Source organism: Myotis davidii, unplaced genomic scaffold (genome assembly GCF_000327345.1).
Source record: "Myotis davidii unplaced genomic scaffold, ASM32734v1 scaffold32, whole genome shotgun sequence".
Classification (NCBI taxonomy): Eukaryota; Metazoa; Chordata; class Mammalia; order Chiroptera; family Vespertilionidae; genus Myotis; species Myotis davidii.
In genome coordinates this window covers 732470-749260 of record NW_006286587.1, presented here as the reverse complement: position 1 = coordinate 749260, position 16791 = coordinate 732470, and the positions used below count along the sequence as shown (strand labels likewise).

At 45.3% G+C, this 16791-nt stretch overlaps 1 protein-coding gene across 1 annotated transcript in view; it reads right to left on the bottom strand.

Annotated features, from left to right (window-relative positions):
- The window catches only part of TMC2 (transmembrane channel like 2), a 46842-nt gene that overhangs the window by 10359 nt on the left and 19692 nt on the right, over positions 1–16791 (bottom strand). The window contains exons 8-16 of the mRNA XM_006758018.2: positions 15485–15583; positions 13996–14138; positions 11785–11932; positions 10345–10533; positions 8622–8801; positions 6532–6681; positions 4252–4380; positions 1104–1171; positions 121–360 (exon numbers count right to left, since the gene is read on the bottom strand). Of these exons, the coding sequence (XP_006758081.1) occupies positions 121–360; positions 1104–1171; positions 4252–4380; positions 6532–6681; positions 8622–8801; positions 10345–10533; positions 11785–11932; positions 13996–14138; positions 15485–15583 (1346 nt within the window). The remainder of the gene's footprint in view (positions 1–120; positions 361–1103; positions 1172–4251; positions 4381–6531; positions 6682–8621; positions 8802–10344; positions 10534–11784; positions 11933–13995; positions 14139–15484; positions 15584–16791) is intronic.

Here is a 16791-nt window from a genome sequence, read left to right as displayed (position 1 = left end):
CCAAGCTCCATGGCCTTTCGCAGGCCGATGTGACACCAGAACTGGAATTCTGAGCCACTGCTCTCTGAGCAGACTGCCTGGGGGCGGGGGAGCTTCTCTTATGCAACCAAGGCTGTGCACCTGAATGGCCCGCAGTCAAAGGAGGGCGGGAGGGACATGATGGTGTAGGCCACTGGCAGGAGGCTGAGGAAGAGCACCAGCAGCAGGAGGCCCATGTAGAAGTTGTTGGATCGGGAGGCTTTGAACACGCGTTCGTGGGGCACGTTACTGCTCATCACCGCCCAGCACTGGAAGTACATGGAGGTCAGCAGGCGCAGCACGTTGATGCCCACCAGTCCTGGAGCATAGAAGGAGCCCATCCTGGAGGGGCAGAAACACACACCAGGTTGGCCTGGCAGCAGGGGAGGCCAGGGAAGGGTGACAGAAGGAAATGGGATTGATGGGTTACGGGAAGGAGGCCTCGCCTTCTCTGCAGGTCCCAAGGGAAGGGGCCTCCCATTTAACCAGGACATTTATCACCAGACCATAGCCATTCATTCCTCTGAAGGAGACACTCCGAGCATTATTGCCTCAGCACCAGGCATCTAACAAATTATACGGCCTCCTGTCCGTTTCTCCATGGTCTCCCTAAAATAACATTACTGCTCAGAAAAGTTCTCAAATTAAGAGAATTGGACATTGACTTGCACTGAGCCATTGGCATCTTGAAAGTCTTTGGCTGAAGTTATACAACCTCCTCTAACTCCCTCAGAGGAAGAAGTTCCTTAGTTCATTTATCTCCCTCCTTCTCTCCTTCTTTCTTTCCTCCCCTTCCCTCTTCCCCTCCCCACTTTTTCCTTTCTGCCTTCTTCCCGCTGTCCTTCCCCTGTCCCTCTCTTCTTTCTGTTTTCCTTCTCTCTCCACCTCTTCTCTTCTTCCCTCACTGTGCCCACCAGAGCACAGGGGTGGGCAGACACTGCTGGTTCTCATCTAGTCCCGCCCTCTGGTTTTCACGTGGAAGGAGGGAGCTCCTGCCTCTCCCAGCTAGTTGAGAGGCCACGCCTGAGATTCCAGTTTTCTGACTCCCCAAGTGAGGTGATCCCCAGATGAACTGGGTAACTCACCAGATCATGCCTTGGTTGAAGATCAAACCAAGCACATTTCCACTAATATCAAACTCAGCATATGAAGGCTGCCGAGAGATAAAGGAGGGTGGGAGGTGGGGTGGAGAGAGAGAAACATGTTAGACGGTGTCAGCCAGACATTACTACCAGCCACTGGCCAAGCCAGGGCCTCTCCATCCCAAAGAGAGAGGAACTGTTGATTCAGGGTCTGCTTCTTTAACATACAGGGTGTCCCCTCAATTAAAGAAATAGTTTGAAGTTCTCAGAGTTGAAACTTTTTTCAATGTCTTTTTCAAGAATAAAATGTGAGAGTTTTTACCATTTAGGGCCTGTGGGCTGACTGTGTACTCTTGAGAGGACCCTGGCCCCCACGAGAACATTTTACCAATGCTCTTATCAGTAATGCACCTTGAAATTATAATCAAGGAGTAATTCTAATAAATAATGAGAATGCAAATAATTAAACGAGGACTTTGAGAAGGAAGTTTAAAAAATAAAAAACAAACAAAGTAAATCATCCCCCTAATTCTCTTTTCCTAATTTCCTTCCCATCATTCTCTAGTCGTAGAGCATTCCTGGAAAAGAAAAGGCTTAGCTAGATACATATTTTCAGGCTGACTCAGATTTTCAGAGTTTGGGAGATCTGTGAAGTATTTGAAAGAATACAAATTTGTGAGCACTGGGGAGGCGGGATCCTCATGAAACATGGTTAAACCTACTTCCCAATTTGCTTTCCAGGAGTGGAGATAACAGGTTACAGGAATGAGAGGAGGAGGAATGAGAAGTTAAGAGAAGGAAAAAGGAAGGTCAGGCAAGCATGGATCAAAGGAGGAAGTATGTACAAATCCAAACACATGAAGGTTAAATCTTGGGAATTTACAATTTAACATTTTAAAATATTAGGAAAATGTTTTATCTATTGGGTTTTGTATTTGCTTAGAAAAATCTGCCTCATCCCAACATTATAAGTTTTATATTATACTAGAGGCCCAGTGCACAGATTCATACACATTTGAAAGGAAATTGATTAGAAGAAATATTTAGAGGCCAGGGAGGGACCATGGGAGGTTGGCTCCAGGGCATATCTGGCCTTCTCGCCCAGTGCTGATCGGCTGGATCTCAGCAGCAAGCTAACCTACTGGTGGGAGCGTCTTCCCCCTGGTGGTCAGTGTGTCATAGTGACCGGTCGACCAGTCGGACACTTAGCGTATTAGGCTTTTATATATATAGCTATGCTTTCTTTTAGAAAGTTATCACTTCATTTTTTGATGTTTAAAACTTTGATTCTGCTGCAATTAATTTATTTAGGTAAAATGAATGAGATATAGTTCCCCTTCCTATGGTTATCCAGTTGTCTCAATCCATTTGTTATATAATTCTTCATTTTCCCACTGGTTGGAAAGACTCCCTGTATCGTTAATTAAATTCCCATATTGATTGTACCTATTTCTAGACTTTCTATTCTATCCATTGATAAGTTTGTCCATTCCATAGTACAGTTTTAGTTTCTATAGCTTCAGAGTGTTTTTTAAAGAAATGACTTTATTTGTTGTTGTTGTTGTTAATCCTCACCTGAGGATATTTTTCCATTGGTTTTTATAGAGAATGGAAGGGAAGGAGGGAAGGAGGGAGGGGGAGAGAGAGAGAGAGAGAGAGAGAGAGAGAGAGAGAGAGAGATATTGATTGGTTGTCTCCCACACATGGGCTCAGGGATGGAGCCTGCAACCAATGTATGTGCCCTTGACCAGAATCAAACCCGGGATATTTCAGTCCTCAGGTCCAGGCTCTATCCACTGAGCCAAACCGGTTAGGCTAGAGTATGTTTTAATATAAGGGTAGGTCTAGTCCCTTTCATTCTACTGTTCTAATTATTTTCCAGGTTATTTTCACAATATTAGTTTTCAAATGAACTTTAGTATAATTTTGAGATTTTGTTGAACTTAATAAATTAATTTGAGAGCAGTGCCATCTTAGCAATGTCATGACATAAAGATGCCATCTTTTTTGAGCACAAGGTTCTTGCACCCTTGTTCTCAGATAAGATTATGAAGTTTTCCTCACTGAGCAGGAGTTGAGTAGGCCTGTGTAAACTGTGGCTGGTGACTAAAAAAAGATATGACAGATACCTGTACTTGGGCCCTTACCTAGGCCAGGTACCCTGCTGCCGGCGAGGATGAGGATGACATAGTAACAAAAGTTGGAGCTCAGTTAAGGGGGAGGTCCCTCCCAAGACCAGTGACCACTGGGTGGGCAAGTGAGGGGTTTGGTAGAGACTCATAGGAGAGATGGGGCCTTAGGCTCTGCCAGATCATAGAAGGCCACTGGAGAGAGGAAATGACATGTTTAGAATGAGCAGTCTCCCAGGTAGATGGGGAAGAAGAATAGCCAGGGGAGGAATGAGAATCAAAGAGGTTAGTCAAAGCACAATTCAGAAGACAGAACCAATGGTTACTGTGTTCGTGGTGTGTTTCAGGAATTTCTGAAACATTCATGTCAACATCTGCCCTGCCACTTTCTAGGATTTCATTAGCGTTTCAAAAATTGGGAGCTGCCATGCCCAGCTGACGTGGCTCAGTTGTTGAGGGTCAACTTATGAACCAGAACTCAAGGTTCGATTCCTGGTCAAGGCACATGCCCAGGTTGTGGGCTTGATCCCCAGTGTGGGATGTGCAGGAGGCAGCTGATTAATGATTTTCTCTCATCATTGATGTTTCTATCTCTCTGTCCCTCTCCCTTCTTCTCTGAAATCAAGAAAGATATATTTTAAAAAATTAGGAGCTACCATTTCCTCTTATCACTTTCACTCTGTTCCTGCAGCTTGCACAGTGTGGACTTTGAAGCCCAGCGTTCTTTGTCTTCCCTAGTGAGAATCGATGCTGCTTTGGCATTTCTCTGCTCAGCAATGAAGTGTGTGGTCCACATTTCCCAGGGCCAAACGCCTCCATTTTCCAGATAAGAATTTCAATTGTTAATTTCATTGGGGAAAGGCAGGTAAACACTTAAAGGAAATGCACAGTAAATACTTTCCTACTTCACAGAGCAGAGACTGGCATTAAGCATCTAAAGAAATGCACAGGATGCCTGTGACTCTATCAAAGGGGATGATTCAAACAACTTCCTGCGGAATAGCTGTGAAACGGTGACGTACAAATCCAGCCTCCAGGTCCCAGCACCAGCAGTAGTTCATGAACCGGACAAAACACGCTCTCAGGAAGTCCCCCACCAGGATGGTGATGTATGTTACCAGCATGTCGGACACTGTCAACCTCACGAATTCCTGCAACGAGGAGCACAGAGGAAGGGTTGGTCAGGGTTGGCTCTTGCCCACCTCTCCCAACTGACTGCAGCCATGCAAACTCTCCCCCACCCACCTGCATTCTTCTCTGTGATCCTCTGAATTTGGGGGCACAGTGGTGGTGGTGCAGAGCAAAGATCAGGATTTGAAACATTCTTACATTGGTCTGAGCTCTATAATTACTAATTGTATTGCTTTGAAATAGTCTCTGAACCTCTTGAAGTTAATAATATTAACCTTGCAGGGTTAATGGGAAGCTTAGTGATTATGTATGCAAATTGCCTGGCACACTGGTAATGCCCAATGCTTGGCAGTTATCAGCACAGATACAGGATCTGAAGGCTTGCCCCTTACTTTCCCCACCTGCTCTGAAATACCAGCTGCCCCAGCTAAGACTGAATCTGATCATTGTCATCAGGGACAACACCTGGTTTTCTTTACCTCTGGCTAAAGGTTTTTTCTGGTTATATAGAGGAAATAATGCAGGTTTTTCACAGAGGCACATAGCAAAAGAGGCAAAAATGTATTACTTTTGGGGGAAAATTTAAAGATCTACCAGATAACATCACAAACTTTAAGACATCTAGTGGACTTGGAATTCCTAGAAAGTACAGGGTCTGCTTTATTCGTTTTTATATCCTCAAATTAATTAATAAATTTTTGCTGGATGAACAGCTGATGAATTTTCAGGGTTATTCCTCAGTAAAAATTCAGGTTTATGTTTAAGTAATAGACAACCCAGCATGTATCAGGTCTCCACTCTGTGCAAAGTGATGCTCAGGGGCCCGGGCTGGAGGTGGTGGAGGACATAATGCCTCAAACCCATCATTCTCAACTAGCTCAGAAAGATACAAACTTTTATTACTGATGGGAACAGTGATGGGCATTGAGGGAGGAGGGCAAGAGAGACTCCCCCCAAGGATGTGGGGCAGGAAATGAGAGACTATATAGCAGAATATTTAAAAAGAATCATGTAGGTAACGAACTCTGTATGGCCTTCTAAAGAGGATTGGTTTTATTGACTTGAAGATTCTTTCTCTGTTACATATTGTGATGAGTTGAATGCAGGAGCTGGGGAAGCTCAGTGGCTCTACACCTTGAAGACGAGGAAGATTTGAAGAACATGGGAATCTGGACTGGAGGAGGAAGAGATGGTGAGTCTGAGCTCTCCATGAAGGAGGTGGGAAGAAAAGGCCCTCAGGACCTCCATGGGCAAGAACAGATCTTTTCCCTGCGGGATTTGCAGGTGGTGAACTTGTAGGCAGCGTTCAATGGAATGTGTGATGTAATTCCCTCTTTCATTGTACTTCCTCACCCTCAGTTAATAACACGGTTGTTTGATGCTCTATGTGAGTGGATTCTTCAGGGGACCCATGGAAAGGTAATACACTCTGCATCTCAGTGGGGTGGCTGATGAAGAGAAACCCCATGCAGAGAGATGGAATTGAGGAAGAGAAGGCAGCTGACCTGTGTGACTTGTGAATATTTTAAGTTCTGCGTATGAAGGCCAAGAACAGTAGGCTTCAAAGTCTGCCCTGTGCAAGTTACAGAAATGGTGGTGAAAGTGGATAAAGAGAAATGGCAGTTGTTAATTTTTGAGTCTCTAATAAAAACCATTAATTCTCTTTACAGAAAAATGCACAGATGCACATACACACAATTCCTGAATCCAATTTTTAGGAGTCTTTGTTCTCCAGGTGGAGAACCTTGCAGTGAAATCTACAGTAAAACTCTAAATAAAGTAAAAAATTAGATTAATGAATGAAGCATATAAATATATGGCAGTTGTTAATTTTTGAGTCTCTAATAAAAACCATTAATTCTCTTTACAGAAAAATGCACAGATGCACATACACACAATTCCTGAATCCAATTTTTAGGAGTCTTTGTTCTCCAGGTGGAGAACCTTGCAGTGAAATCTACAGTAAAACTCTAAATAAAGTAAAAAATTAGATTAGTGAATGAAGCATATAGAGAAATACATGGATATTGAAAAAATGGGAAAGTGAAAAAGTAGAACTTTCCTAAGAAATACTCGCTGGACATTTTGGTGGCTTAAAAATGGAAACATCAAGAAAAGAATAAAAATAATTGAGGACAGGGATGACTTTTCAAGAGAGCACAGCTACTCACAATGCCCACGGCTGTCTCCCAGCAAGAGCCGCGCGGCACGTCAGCAGGGTGCAGGGGTGGCCTGGGGACACTCTCGTTCCAACCCGAGGAGTTGTAATAGTTAAACAGAGTCCAGTGAGTGATGTTCTTTATTTTCTCTTCATTAGAAAGCTGGAACAGAAGATGGAGATGCGGGGTTGGAAGGAACCAGGGATGGCCCAACTGTTTCCACAGGAACAATAACTAAAGCCAGCACATGCCACAACCTTACCACCTCATATCTGCCCTACCCCTCAATGGAGTCCCCCCAAATCTAAACAGAAGAGGGGGGCAATTGACCAAAGTCCTTGGGTCTTTTCCATGAAGTTATCATCCATCCATCCATCCATCCAATCATTCATTCTTCTTTTGAGAGTAATTGATTCAGGGTCTATTCTGGACATATGAGGCAGTGGTGACACAGAAGTGAACAAGAGATGGAGCATTCCTCAGAAAGTTCACAGTCTCATAAGTGACAGAGATGAACAAACAGTTTTAGAGTGGTGACACAGAAGTGAACAAGAGATGGAGCGTTCCTCAGAAAGTTCATAAGTGACAGAGATGAACAAACAGTTATAGAATCTATACTAATAAAAGGATAATGTGCTAATTAGGCCAGGAGACCTTCTGGATGTCCTTCTGGACAAAGCCATGGTGGTGGGGCTGAGGCAGAGGCAGTTAGGGGTGATCAGGCCAGGAGGGGAAGGCAGTTGGGGGTGATCAGGCTGGTGGGGGGCAGTTGGGCGCAAGAGGTTAGCTTGCTGCTGGGGTCCAGCTGATTGGGACTGAGCAAGATGGGCTGGAGAAACCCTAGAGCCCTCCTGCAGTCCCTCCCCAGCTGGCCAACGTCCTGCATCCCTCCCTGGCCCCGATTGTGCACTGGTGGGGTCCGTCAGCCTGGCCTGCACCCTCTCGCAATCCAGGGCTCTTTGGGGGATGTCGGAGAGCTGCTTTCAGCCCAATCCCCCAGGCCAGGGCGAGGGACCCCACTGGTTCAAGAATTTGTGCACCAGGCCTCTAGTAGAGTAATAAGAGCTATAGAAAATTTTCTCTGAGGATCGAGAAAGTTCACATCAGACAATGGCAGCCAGAGAAGACTTCTTGGGGAGGCAAAGAGATCTGAGCCTAAACCTCAGGGAGGATTAGTCAACTAGTCAAACATGGGGAGAAGGGTGGAGAGAGAGAAGTTTGCTCTGAGGAGGAAATGTGAGGTTTAGGAGGGTGGAGCAGTCTTTTGGAGTAGGAGGGAAGCCAGAGATGAGGATGGAGCGATGGGCAAGGGCCAGATTCAATCACTTCCATGCTTAGAACCTTCTTATAGCTTCCCTGTTAACCTCAGGGAAAAATCACGCAGCTCAACAATGAGGAGGGAGGGGAGAGAAGGAGGATCCTCATCACCTGGGCCTTCCTCAGTTTCATTTTTCACCTCTCCCCCTCCACTCTGTTCAGCCTTCCTGCAGCTCTCTATTTGCACCAGCTGTTCCCCCTGCTTTTTCCAGTCTCTGCTAGGATTCCTCAGGGGGTGCTGGAGTCCCTGCTATGCACTGCAGCGCTGCCCTGGGCTTGCCTCAGTGAAGCATGCCCTGCAGCATGCTGTAACGGATGAGTCTGTCTCCTGGCCCAGAGTGTGAACGCCCTTGGAACAGGACTGTGTTTCACTCTCTGCTGTTCCCTGAGGACCTGACGCGGAGGTCTCCATAACCATTCGGTGAGCAATGATGAAAGGTTAAGTCAATTATGACATATCATCTCAGCGGACACTTACTTGGCTGGTAAACACTTACGGCAGCTATGAAACCATATGGGAAAGGCTGCAGATAAAATATTGAGTACCAATTGACATGTACAAGATGTGAAAAAAGACAACCTAAGAAAAAGACAGCAAAGAACTGCAGCAAAATGGTTAATGGTGGTTGTCTTGGGTCATATTCTGGGATATTTGTTGTTCATTTTATTTTTCTGAGCTTTCCAAAATTTACTTAACTGATATGACGCATGCATCAGGAGAGTATTATATCTAAACAAGGAAATTTGGTGGGCACCAGGGACTGGGGGGAGTTTGTGGTCTTTACCTTGAGGTGGACGTCATCCATCAGGGCCAAGAGGAATGTGTAGAGATTCCCCAGGAAGAGTGCAAAGATACGTCCCAGCTGCCACTTCAGCCCAATGCGTGGGTGGTAGTTCTCCAGGGCAGCGATCGTTTCAAACAGAGGGGGACAAAACATCCCAAGCAGGGACATCACAATTTCAACCTGAGAGATCAGCAAAGCCTGGGTTACTTGCCTCATCAACATCACTTGGTTGGTCACAGCCTCTGCACCCTGAGGGCCCTGCATCTCCTTCTCCTGGTTGTCACCTCCTCTGCCTCTGGAGATGCCCTGGGGTCTCCACAACTTGCTGTGTGACCCTGGCGAAGGCACCAACATGCCCTGAGCAGTTAGCATATGTCCCACACATCAGAATTGCTCTGCAACTGGTTGCCATCATGATTATTGCTTATTAGTATTGTTTAAAAAAAGAGCAAACTTTTTTTGAGAAGTAAATGAGTTAACCTAGGGGACACTGCTTTGGGTTCTGTAAAGCTGCGAACTAGGTAAGAGTCACCATGATAGCTGACATCATTTCAGGAGACTGGAAGACAAGAAGCTTATGATTCTGAGCTTAGCTAGATGGTTCTGCTGTCTCACCTGGACTCATTCATGAATCTATGGTCAGCTGATGGTTGTTGGCTTCATTCACATGTCTGGTGGTTGACTGGCTATCACCTGGGGTGATGAGATAACTGGGCCATGTCTCATTATTCAGTAGGCTAGTCTGGACTTATTTATTGTTAATGTAAAAGAAAATGTTTTTATTGATTTCAGAGAGAGGAAGGGAGAGGAGAGAGAAACATTAATGATGAGAGAGAATCACTGATTGGCTGCCTCCTGCACGCCCTCTACTGGGGATCAAGCCCACAATCAGGGTATGTGCCCTGACCTGGAATCAAACTGTGACCTCCTGGTTCATAGGTAGACGCTCAACCACTGAGCAACACCAGCCGGGCTGGAATTGTTTAAATCATGGAGGTCTCAGGATTCCCAAGAGAGCAAGTTCCAATTCACAAGCACTTTTCAAGTCTGCTTGTATATAGTAGCTACTATCCCATTGGCTAAAGCAAGTCACATGGCCAAACCCAAATGGATTCAAGGGATGGGGAAAAAGATGCCACCTCTTCGTGGGAGCAGCTAGAAAAGCACATTGCAAAGAAATGTGCATACAAGGATGGGAAGAATTTGTAACCATTTGCCAACTACCACAGATGTCAAATTTCCAAAAGAGATCTATGGATTCAATAAAATCACAATAAAACTTTAATGTGTTTTATTGTGGATCTCCATGAGAAAATCACTCTACCAGATATCAAGACATGTTATAAAGCTGTGGTTTATGAGTGTGTTATTAGTGCAGAATTAGACAAATAGATCAATGGAATGGAAAAGGGAGCCCAGAAACCTAGCCATGTATTAATAAACACTTGATTTATGACATATGGCACTATAGAGCTGTGAGGAAAGGATCACCTTTTTAACAACTGTGTTTAAAAGCTATCCTGACTGACATGTTAATTAAACCCAGTTCTATCTAGCTACAGAAGCCTAATGGGTGACCCTTTGTTCAAGATGTTTGCACTACTAGACTGGAAAGAGATGCAATTTCACATTCTAGATCAAGTCTTTAGCTGAACGGCATAGGAACCAGTGTAATTTCAGTATTTGCCCCTAATATTCACTTCCATAGAGATGCCCTCCTTACCTCATTCCTTTCATACCAGCTGACATTCTGCATTTTGGAGAATTCCTGGGATCGCTTCACCACGAAGTAAATGAGGTACCCGCTCCCACACAAACAACAGATGATGAGGAAGTTGGCCAGGACGCGGAGAAATCTTGTCAGGTGAATATTTTCTTCTTTGTTACTTTCTTGTTCATCCACTATTGATTCCTTAATGTGTGAAAATGAGATGTGAATAATGGAGGGCCAGGAGCCAACAGGAACCATGGTTGGGTTCCTGGGATGACTCCTTTCTGGATTTCTACAAGTGAAGTAATATAGAGCGGTGATATGAAGCACTGTTGCCCTATGGAGAATTAGTTCTTTCCTTTAAGAAAACCCTGGCCAGTGTGGGTCAGTTGATTGAGCTTCATCGGGAGCACCAAAGGGTTGCCAGTTCAATTCCCAGTCAGGGCACATGCCCAGGGTGGGGTTCAGTCCCTAGTCGAGGTACGTATAAGAGGCAATCAGTTGATGTTTCTCTCACATTGATGTTTCTCTCTCTCTCTCTCTCTCTCTCTCTCTCCCTCCCTCTCTCCCTCTCTCCCTCTCCCTCTCACCCTCTCACCCTCTCTCTCCCTCCCTCTGCCTTCCCCTCTCTCTAAAACCAATAAAACCATTTTAAAAATAAAGGAAAAGAAAACACATTTTGCTGTTACTGTTATTCTGGTCCACGCAATGACAGAAGCCTAGATTTATTAAATAATTACCATGTACCAGATGTGTACACTTCCCATGCATTTTCCCTCTTAATCTCAACAACAAACCAATAGAGAAATTACTATTATTATCCATATCCCAGATACTAAGGATCAGAGAAATTCCAGTAACTGATTGGGATTGTTTTAAATCTATAGATGAAATAGATTAAAATTGATTCTTATTATTAAGTCTTCTAATCTAGAGGCTGGATTTTTCTATAAAAAAGTTCTGGCCAAACTTTTTAAAAATAAAAAGCCAGATAGGAAATCCTTTGGGCTTTGCAGGCCATGTGGTCTCTCTCACAACTGTTCAGCTATGCTTTGTAGCATGAAAGCAACCACAGAGAAGATATAAATATATGGGCATGGCTTTGTTCCAATAAAATCTTATTTACAAAAATAGCCAGCAGGCTGGATTTGAACCCTGGGCCATAGTTTGATGACCCCTGTCCTAATCCATGAGGATGGTATATCTCTCCATTTATTTAGAGTTTTCAAGTCTCTTTCAGCAATACTTTATACTTTTAGAGTATTTTCATTGTTACAAATTGAACATAATTAAAGCATAGTGATTAATCACAAAAACAATATGTAATTATATATGTGTTTTCCAATGGTGTTAGGCGACCCCTGTGAAAGGGTCGTTCGACCCCCAAAGGGGTCACGACCCACAGGTTGAGAACCGCTGCCCTAGGAAGTGGGAACTGCCCGGGGTGGCTACCTTGAAGCTGGTGGTGATGGACACATATTTGTTGTCAGCCGTCTCTGAATTGCCGATCAGGTAGTCCCAGCTGGTGAACATCTTGAAGCTGAATGTGAAGTTATCACTCTCCCCTTCACTGGTGCTGCCCTGGGTGTTGCTGGCCATCCTGTAGGGTGCACAGCACTGTTGTTATATCTGCCCTGTCTCTACTGTGTCAGCCCATGGGAACCTTGGCCTGAGCCATTCATGTGCACAGGTAGCAGACATCTGATGAAGGGAATGAAACATACAGGTACTTGGGCCAAGAAAGATTTGATGGGGACACTTTCCCTTCAAATTCAGAGTCCCCTGTGAGCATCTACGGTATCAGTTGTGTAATTAGAAGCCTGCAGGACACTTAACCATGCTTTTTGCCCCAATGTCTGATTTCCTATGGCTTGATTTGCCTGCAAATGTTTTAGAACTCTGTTCTCACAGAGAAACGGCCTCTTCTAACTTATCTATTTTCTTCAATAGAAAATGTATTTTCTCTGATGTAAAATCCAATAAGCCTGAGACAGTTGGTACTGCACCCAGGTAACACAGACATCCTTTTCTTAAAGCACCTTGGACCTGCCTTGTTACCTACATATTTCATCCCTCCTATCTTCAACCGTTCTTTGTGGAGTCTCTCTGGGGGTCAGCTCTGTGGGAATTGAAAAATTCAGAGCAGGAGCTCTATCAGACAGTGTGTGTGTGTGTGTGTGTGTGTGTGTGTGTGGGAGGGGGTAGGGAGGGCGGTGTTGGGGGTGAGGGTGCACTCTCTAATTCTATCTTATGTGTTGGTTTTTGGGATTTGCTATTTTAGGGGCTTGGTCGGCTTAGTTAGCTTTTTGGTTCATCAGGGAAACATTTCATATCCTTACACTTATCTGGGATAATTGCAGGGAGAAACGTAACCACATGAGGCTAAGAATAAACCCAAGCCTGTCTCCTTGTTTTTTTGTGTTTTTCCTCCCTGCTGCTTGATAGAGCTGGGCAGCCACGTATCTCCTCATGGTCACTGTTGTGTGCTGGGCAGGCTCTCATGAACGGCAGCGTTTCCCTTTAGGATTCTAACCAGGCTTGGAGAGTTCTCTACTCCTCTTCTCAGACTCAGCTACCCCTGCTCTTCTGGGAGAAGTGACCCTTTGTGGCCCTGCCGAAGGGTGGTGAGCCCTGGTGATCAGGTGTACGTAGGCGACTGTGACCCCACCCTGCACCAGCCTTTACTGATTGGGGTCCCCTGACTAAGAAGAAGGCAGTTCATGGGATGGGTCAAAATGTTCTTTAGAAAGTATGAATTAAGAACCACAGACATAATTAAGAACCAAGTCTACCTCGGACCATTGAGACAGGTAGAGTTGGGGCCAATGTGGACACCATACGTTCATTTAGGCTTACTGTTTATCTATATCATAAAAGGCCTGTATGATGCTGTAATCGTATCACAACCAAGCCACCGGTCGCCAGGAGGTGCATGGAGCACCTGTCGCGCGGGCTGGGACTCCCGGCTTGCATCGAAGAGGGCGCGTGGGATGGGTGCCTGGCGGGCAGGAGCGGGGGAGTGCTGGGACTCCCGGCTTGCATCGAAGAGGGCGCGGGGGATGGGTGCCTGGCGGGCAGGAGCAGGGGAGTGCGGCATGGGTGCCCAGGTGGCAAGTGGAGGTGCTCCCTCCTGATGGCAGGGTAGGCCTAGGGGACCCTACATGTGCACCATTTAATCATGCGCATGGGCCTCTAGTATCATGGCTGGATTCCCACATGCAAGCTAGAGGAAGAGAGGAACAGAAGAGTTTTTTAGAAAAAGCTGAGCTCTGGGGAAAGCAAAAACAGGTCTTGCAAACTTCTCCAGTCTTACCTTACTCAGTACCATACAGCCACAGTGGTCTTTTGGCAGTTCCTGGAATTCACTAGGCTACTTCCTACCTCAGGGCCTTTGCACATGCTCCTCTTTTGTCTAAAATGCTGTGCCCCAGACTTTCAGCATGGCTGGCAGTTCTCAGCCTCATCTAAAGGAGTTTCTATCCCATTTCACAGAACTTCCCACATTACTCTGTCTTTTATACCACATACAACAATCTGCCTTTGCTTTATTTTTTTTTCTGTCTAAATCCCCCACAAGAAGGTAAGTGGGCACAGAGTGGCCGTGGGAGTAGGATGTCTGTATGAAGAAAATTAAAAACCTGTAAAGAAGACGGTCATACTTACGATCTAATGACAATCATCAGGCTATAGCCGAACACGCTGACCCCCACCATGAAGTAAGCCATGGGCAGTCTGTACCTCAGCCACCCGATGGTCCTCTGGTCGTTGTAGTAGCCGTAGAAGAGAGCGGAGTATTTAATGTAGCCCTGTGGGACAGCAAACCCAAATGCTCTGGGTTTGTAAGCTCGGCGCAGTCATCAGACACTTCCATGCTACAGGCATTTCTTTCTCAGGGGCTTAGCGGGAGTCTGAGGGGAGGAAGGAAGAGTTCTGGACACTCTTGTTCTTCCCTTCACTTCCCCCAATTGTTCCCAAGTCTATCCATGTCTCCCCCTTTTCTTTCTTCATTCTCTCAATTTCTCCATTATACAGAGCGCAGAGATACAGGACAGAGAGGACAGTGTTGTTAACATTCGGGATAAAACTAGGAATAGGGTGTGTGTATGTGTGCACGCACATGCATATGCACAAATAGCTCCAAATTCTTAATGTGAGCATGAGACCCTGAGCAAAGGCAGGGAAGTACCAAAAGTGTGTGATGCATCCAAGGACTTCCCCCAAACTTGATAACATTGGGGCATAAAGTGTGAGGTCTTAGGTAGATAAGGGACCGAAGAAGTAGGGGACAGCCAAGCCAGGTCATGAATAGTTCTTTTGTAAACCCAAGCCAGAACACTGGGTTTTATTCCATTTGGGAGTGGGTATAAGTGGATATTGGAGGTAGGGATGATAGGGTCAGGTTTGCATTGTAAAAAGATCACTCTGTAAGCAGAGAGAATGTAGATTGAAGGAGCCAAGCCAAGGCAGAGAGCAGTGGTAGAAGATTCCAACAGTGGTCCTGGTATCTGGATGGCAGCTGCAAAGTAAGGGGTACAGACAAGGACTCATCCATGCCCATGGCAGGGCATAGAGATGTAGTGGGGTGTTATTCAAAGGAGAGGTAAGGGGGATGGAAAAAAGGGGACCAATTCTAGAAATAGTTAGTGGATAAGCTCAGACATAGTGATTGATTGCGTGTGGGGCAGGGTGGGTAAGAGGGAGAAGTGTAGGGTGACTTAATGATTGGATGAACCATGGTTCCAATAAAGGAGATGGGGAAAAGGTGTGTGTTTGGTTACATAGATGTTGGAATTTGTGGAACAATAGGACATTCACTTGAAGATGCCATGTCACACTTGGGAGAAGGCTGCAATAGCAATAGACTTGGGGTCTTCATGTGGGCACAGGGAGAGAAAACCATATTGTAGATCAGCTTACATTGATCTAGTGGAATGAGGGGAGCCGTGTTCTCATGGGGGCTCATAGCCATCAGGAACCTATGAAGGGGACCGAGGAGGACGTAGTGGCTGACTCATTTTGCATAGTGCTGGAATTCTATTTGAACAAAGCACTGGGTTTTCAATAATTAAATGCAACATGTCTTGTGTATTCGTGCAGTTTTTAGACCTCACAATCACAAAACAGAAATTCATTGGCATGTTGGCAATGGTACCTCAAAATCCCAAAGGACGGAAAAGTCCATGGCTCTTTCTTCCTCTGCCCGCGGCACTGTCTTTCTGGGTATACTTCCATAGGGCATGCCCATCAGTACCTTGTAGGGACAGGACGACACGATTATATGTGGAGAAAATACAAACACACTGAGACTTCCCTTCTCAGAACAGGCACACCCATTTTCTCCTTTAAATGACATTAATCGTGTTCCTGATTTTACAAGTAACACACTTATTGTGGAAAATGTGAAAAAGCCCGACCACTTGGGTGAGCATCAACCTATGAACCAGAGGGTCACGGTTCAATTCCCGGTCAGGCCACATGCCTGGGTTGCAGGCTGGATCCCCAGCATGGGCCATACAGGAGGCAGCCAATCAATGATTCCCTCTCATCATTGATGCTTCTGTCTCTCTCCCACTCCCTTCCTCTCTGAAATCAATAAAAATATGTTAAAAATGTGAAAAAGTAAAGAAAAGCATTTATCTACCACCTCCCCATCTTAGGAAAGAAACCTACCTCAGTGTCCTTAAACTTATTCACCTTCACAAAAAGACTGCTTTTCTGAACCACTGCATTGCCCGTGACGTCTTATAGGCCTACAGCATGTTTATGTGCTCTCTTCTCATGGAAATAAATTTATTTGGAATAAAAAAAACAAACTCCCAGGAAGAAAGCAAAAGCTCTGCGAAGGTACATTTCCCCAGTGACTTCTGGGAAAACTGACACTTCCTTGGCTATGGAGGGAACAAGTGAAACTTCTTGTTGGCCTCTGGCAATATTTCTCCCCTGGGGAGAACCAGGCCTGGTGGAAGGGCACTTGTACACACTTGCCGGAAGGTTTAAAATCCTTATTTCTAGGTCAAAGAGTGATACTGGCTTAAGGATATACATAGGACTAAGTGGACTCTTAACCCAGAATTTCCAGGTATGTGTATAAAGGAGTATAAAGGCTAGTTAACGACGTATTTGTCACTACCCTTTTTAAGTTATGTAGAAAAGAATTCAGTGGTTTTATAAACAACTAGAGGCCCGATGCACGAAATTGGTGCAAGAGTAGGCCTTCCTTCCCCCAGCTTTTGGCACTGGCTTCCCTCTGGCTCCTGGGACCAGGGCTTCCCTTGCAGCCCTGGCTTCGTCTGGAAGGTTGTTTGGAAGGACATCCGGAAGGATGTCCAGTCTAATTAGCATATTATGCTTTTATTATTATAGACTAGGGGCCCGGTGCATGAAATTCGTGCACTGGGTGGGGGGGGAGTGTCCCTCAGCCCAGCCTGCCCCCTCTCACATACTGGGAGCCCTCAGGCG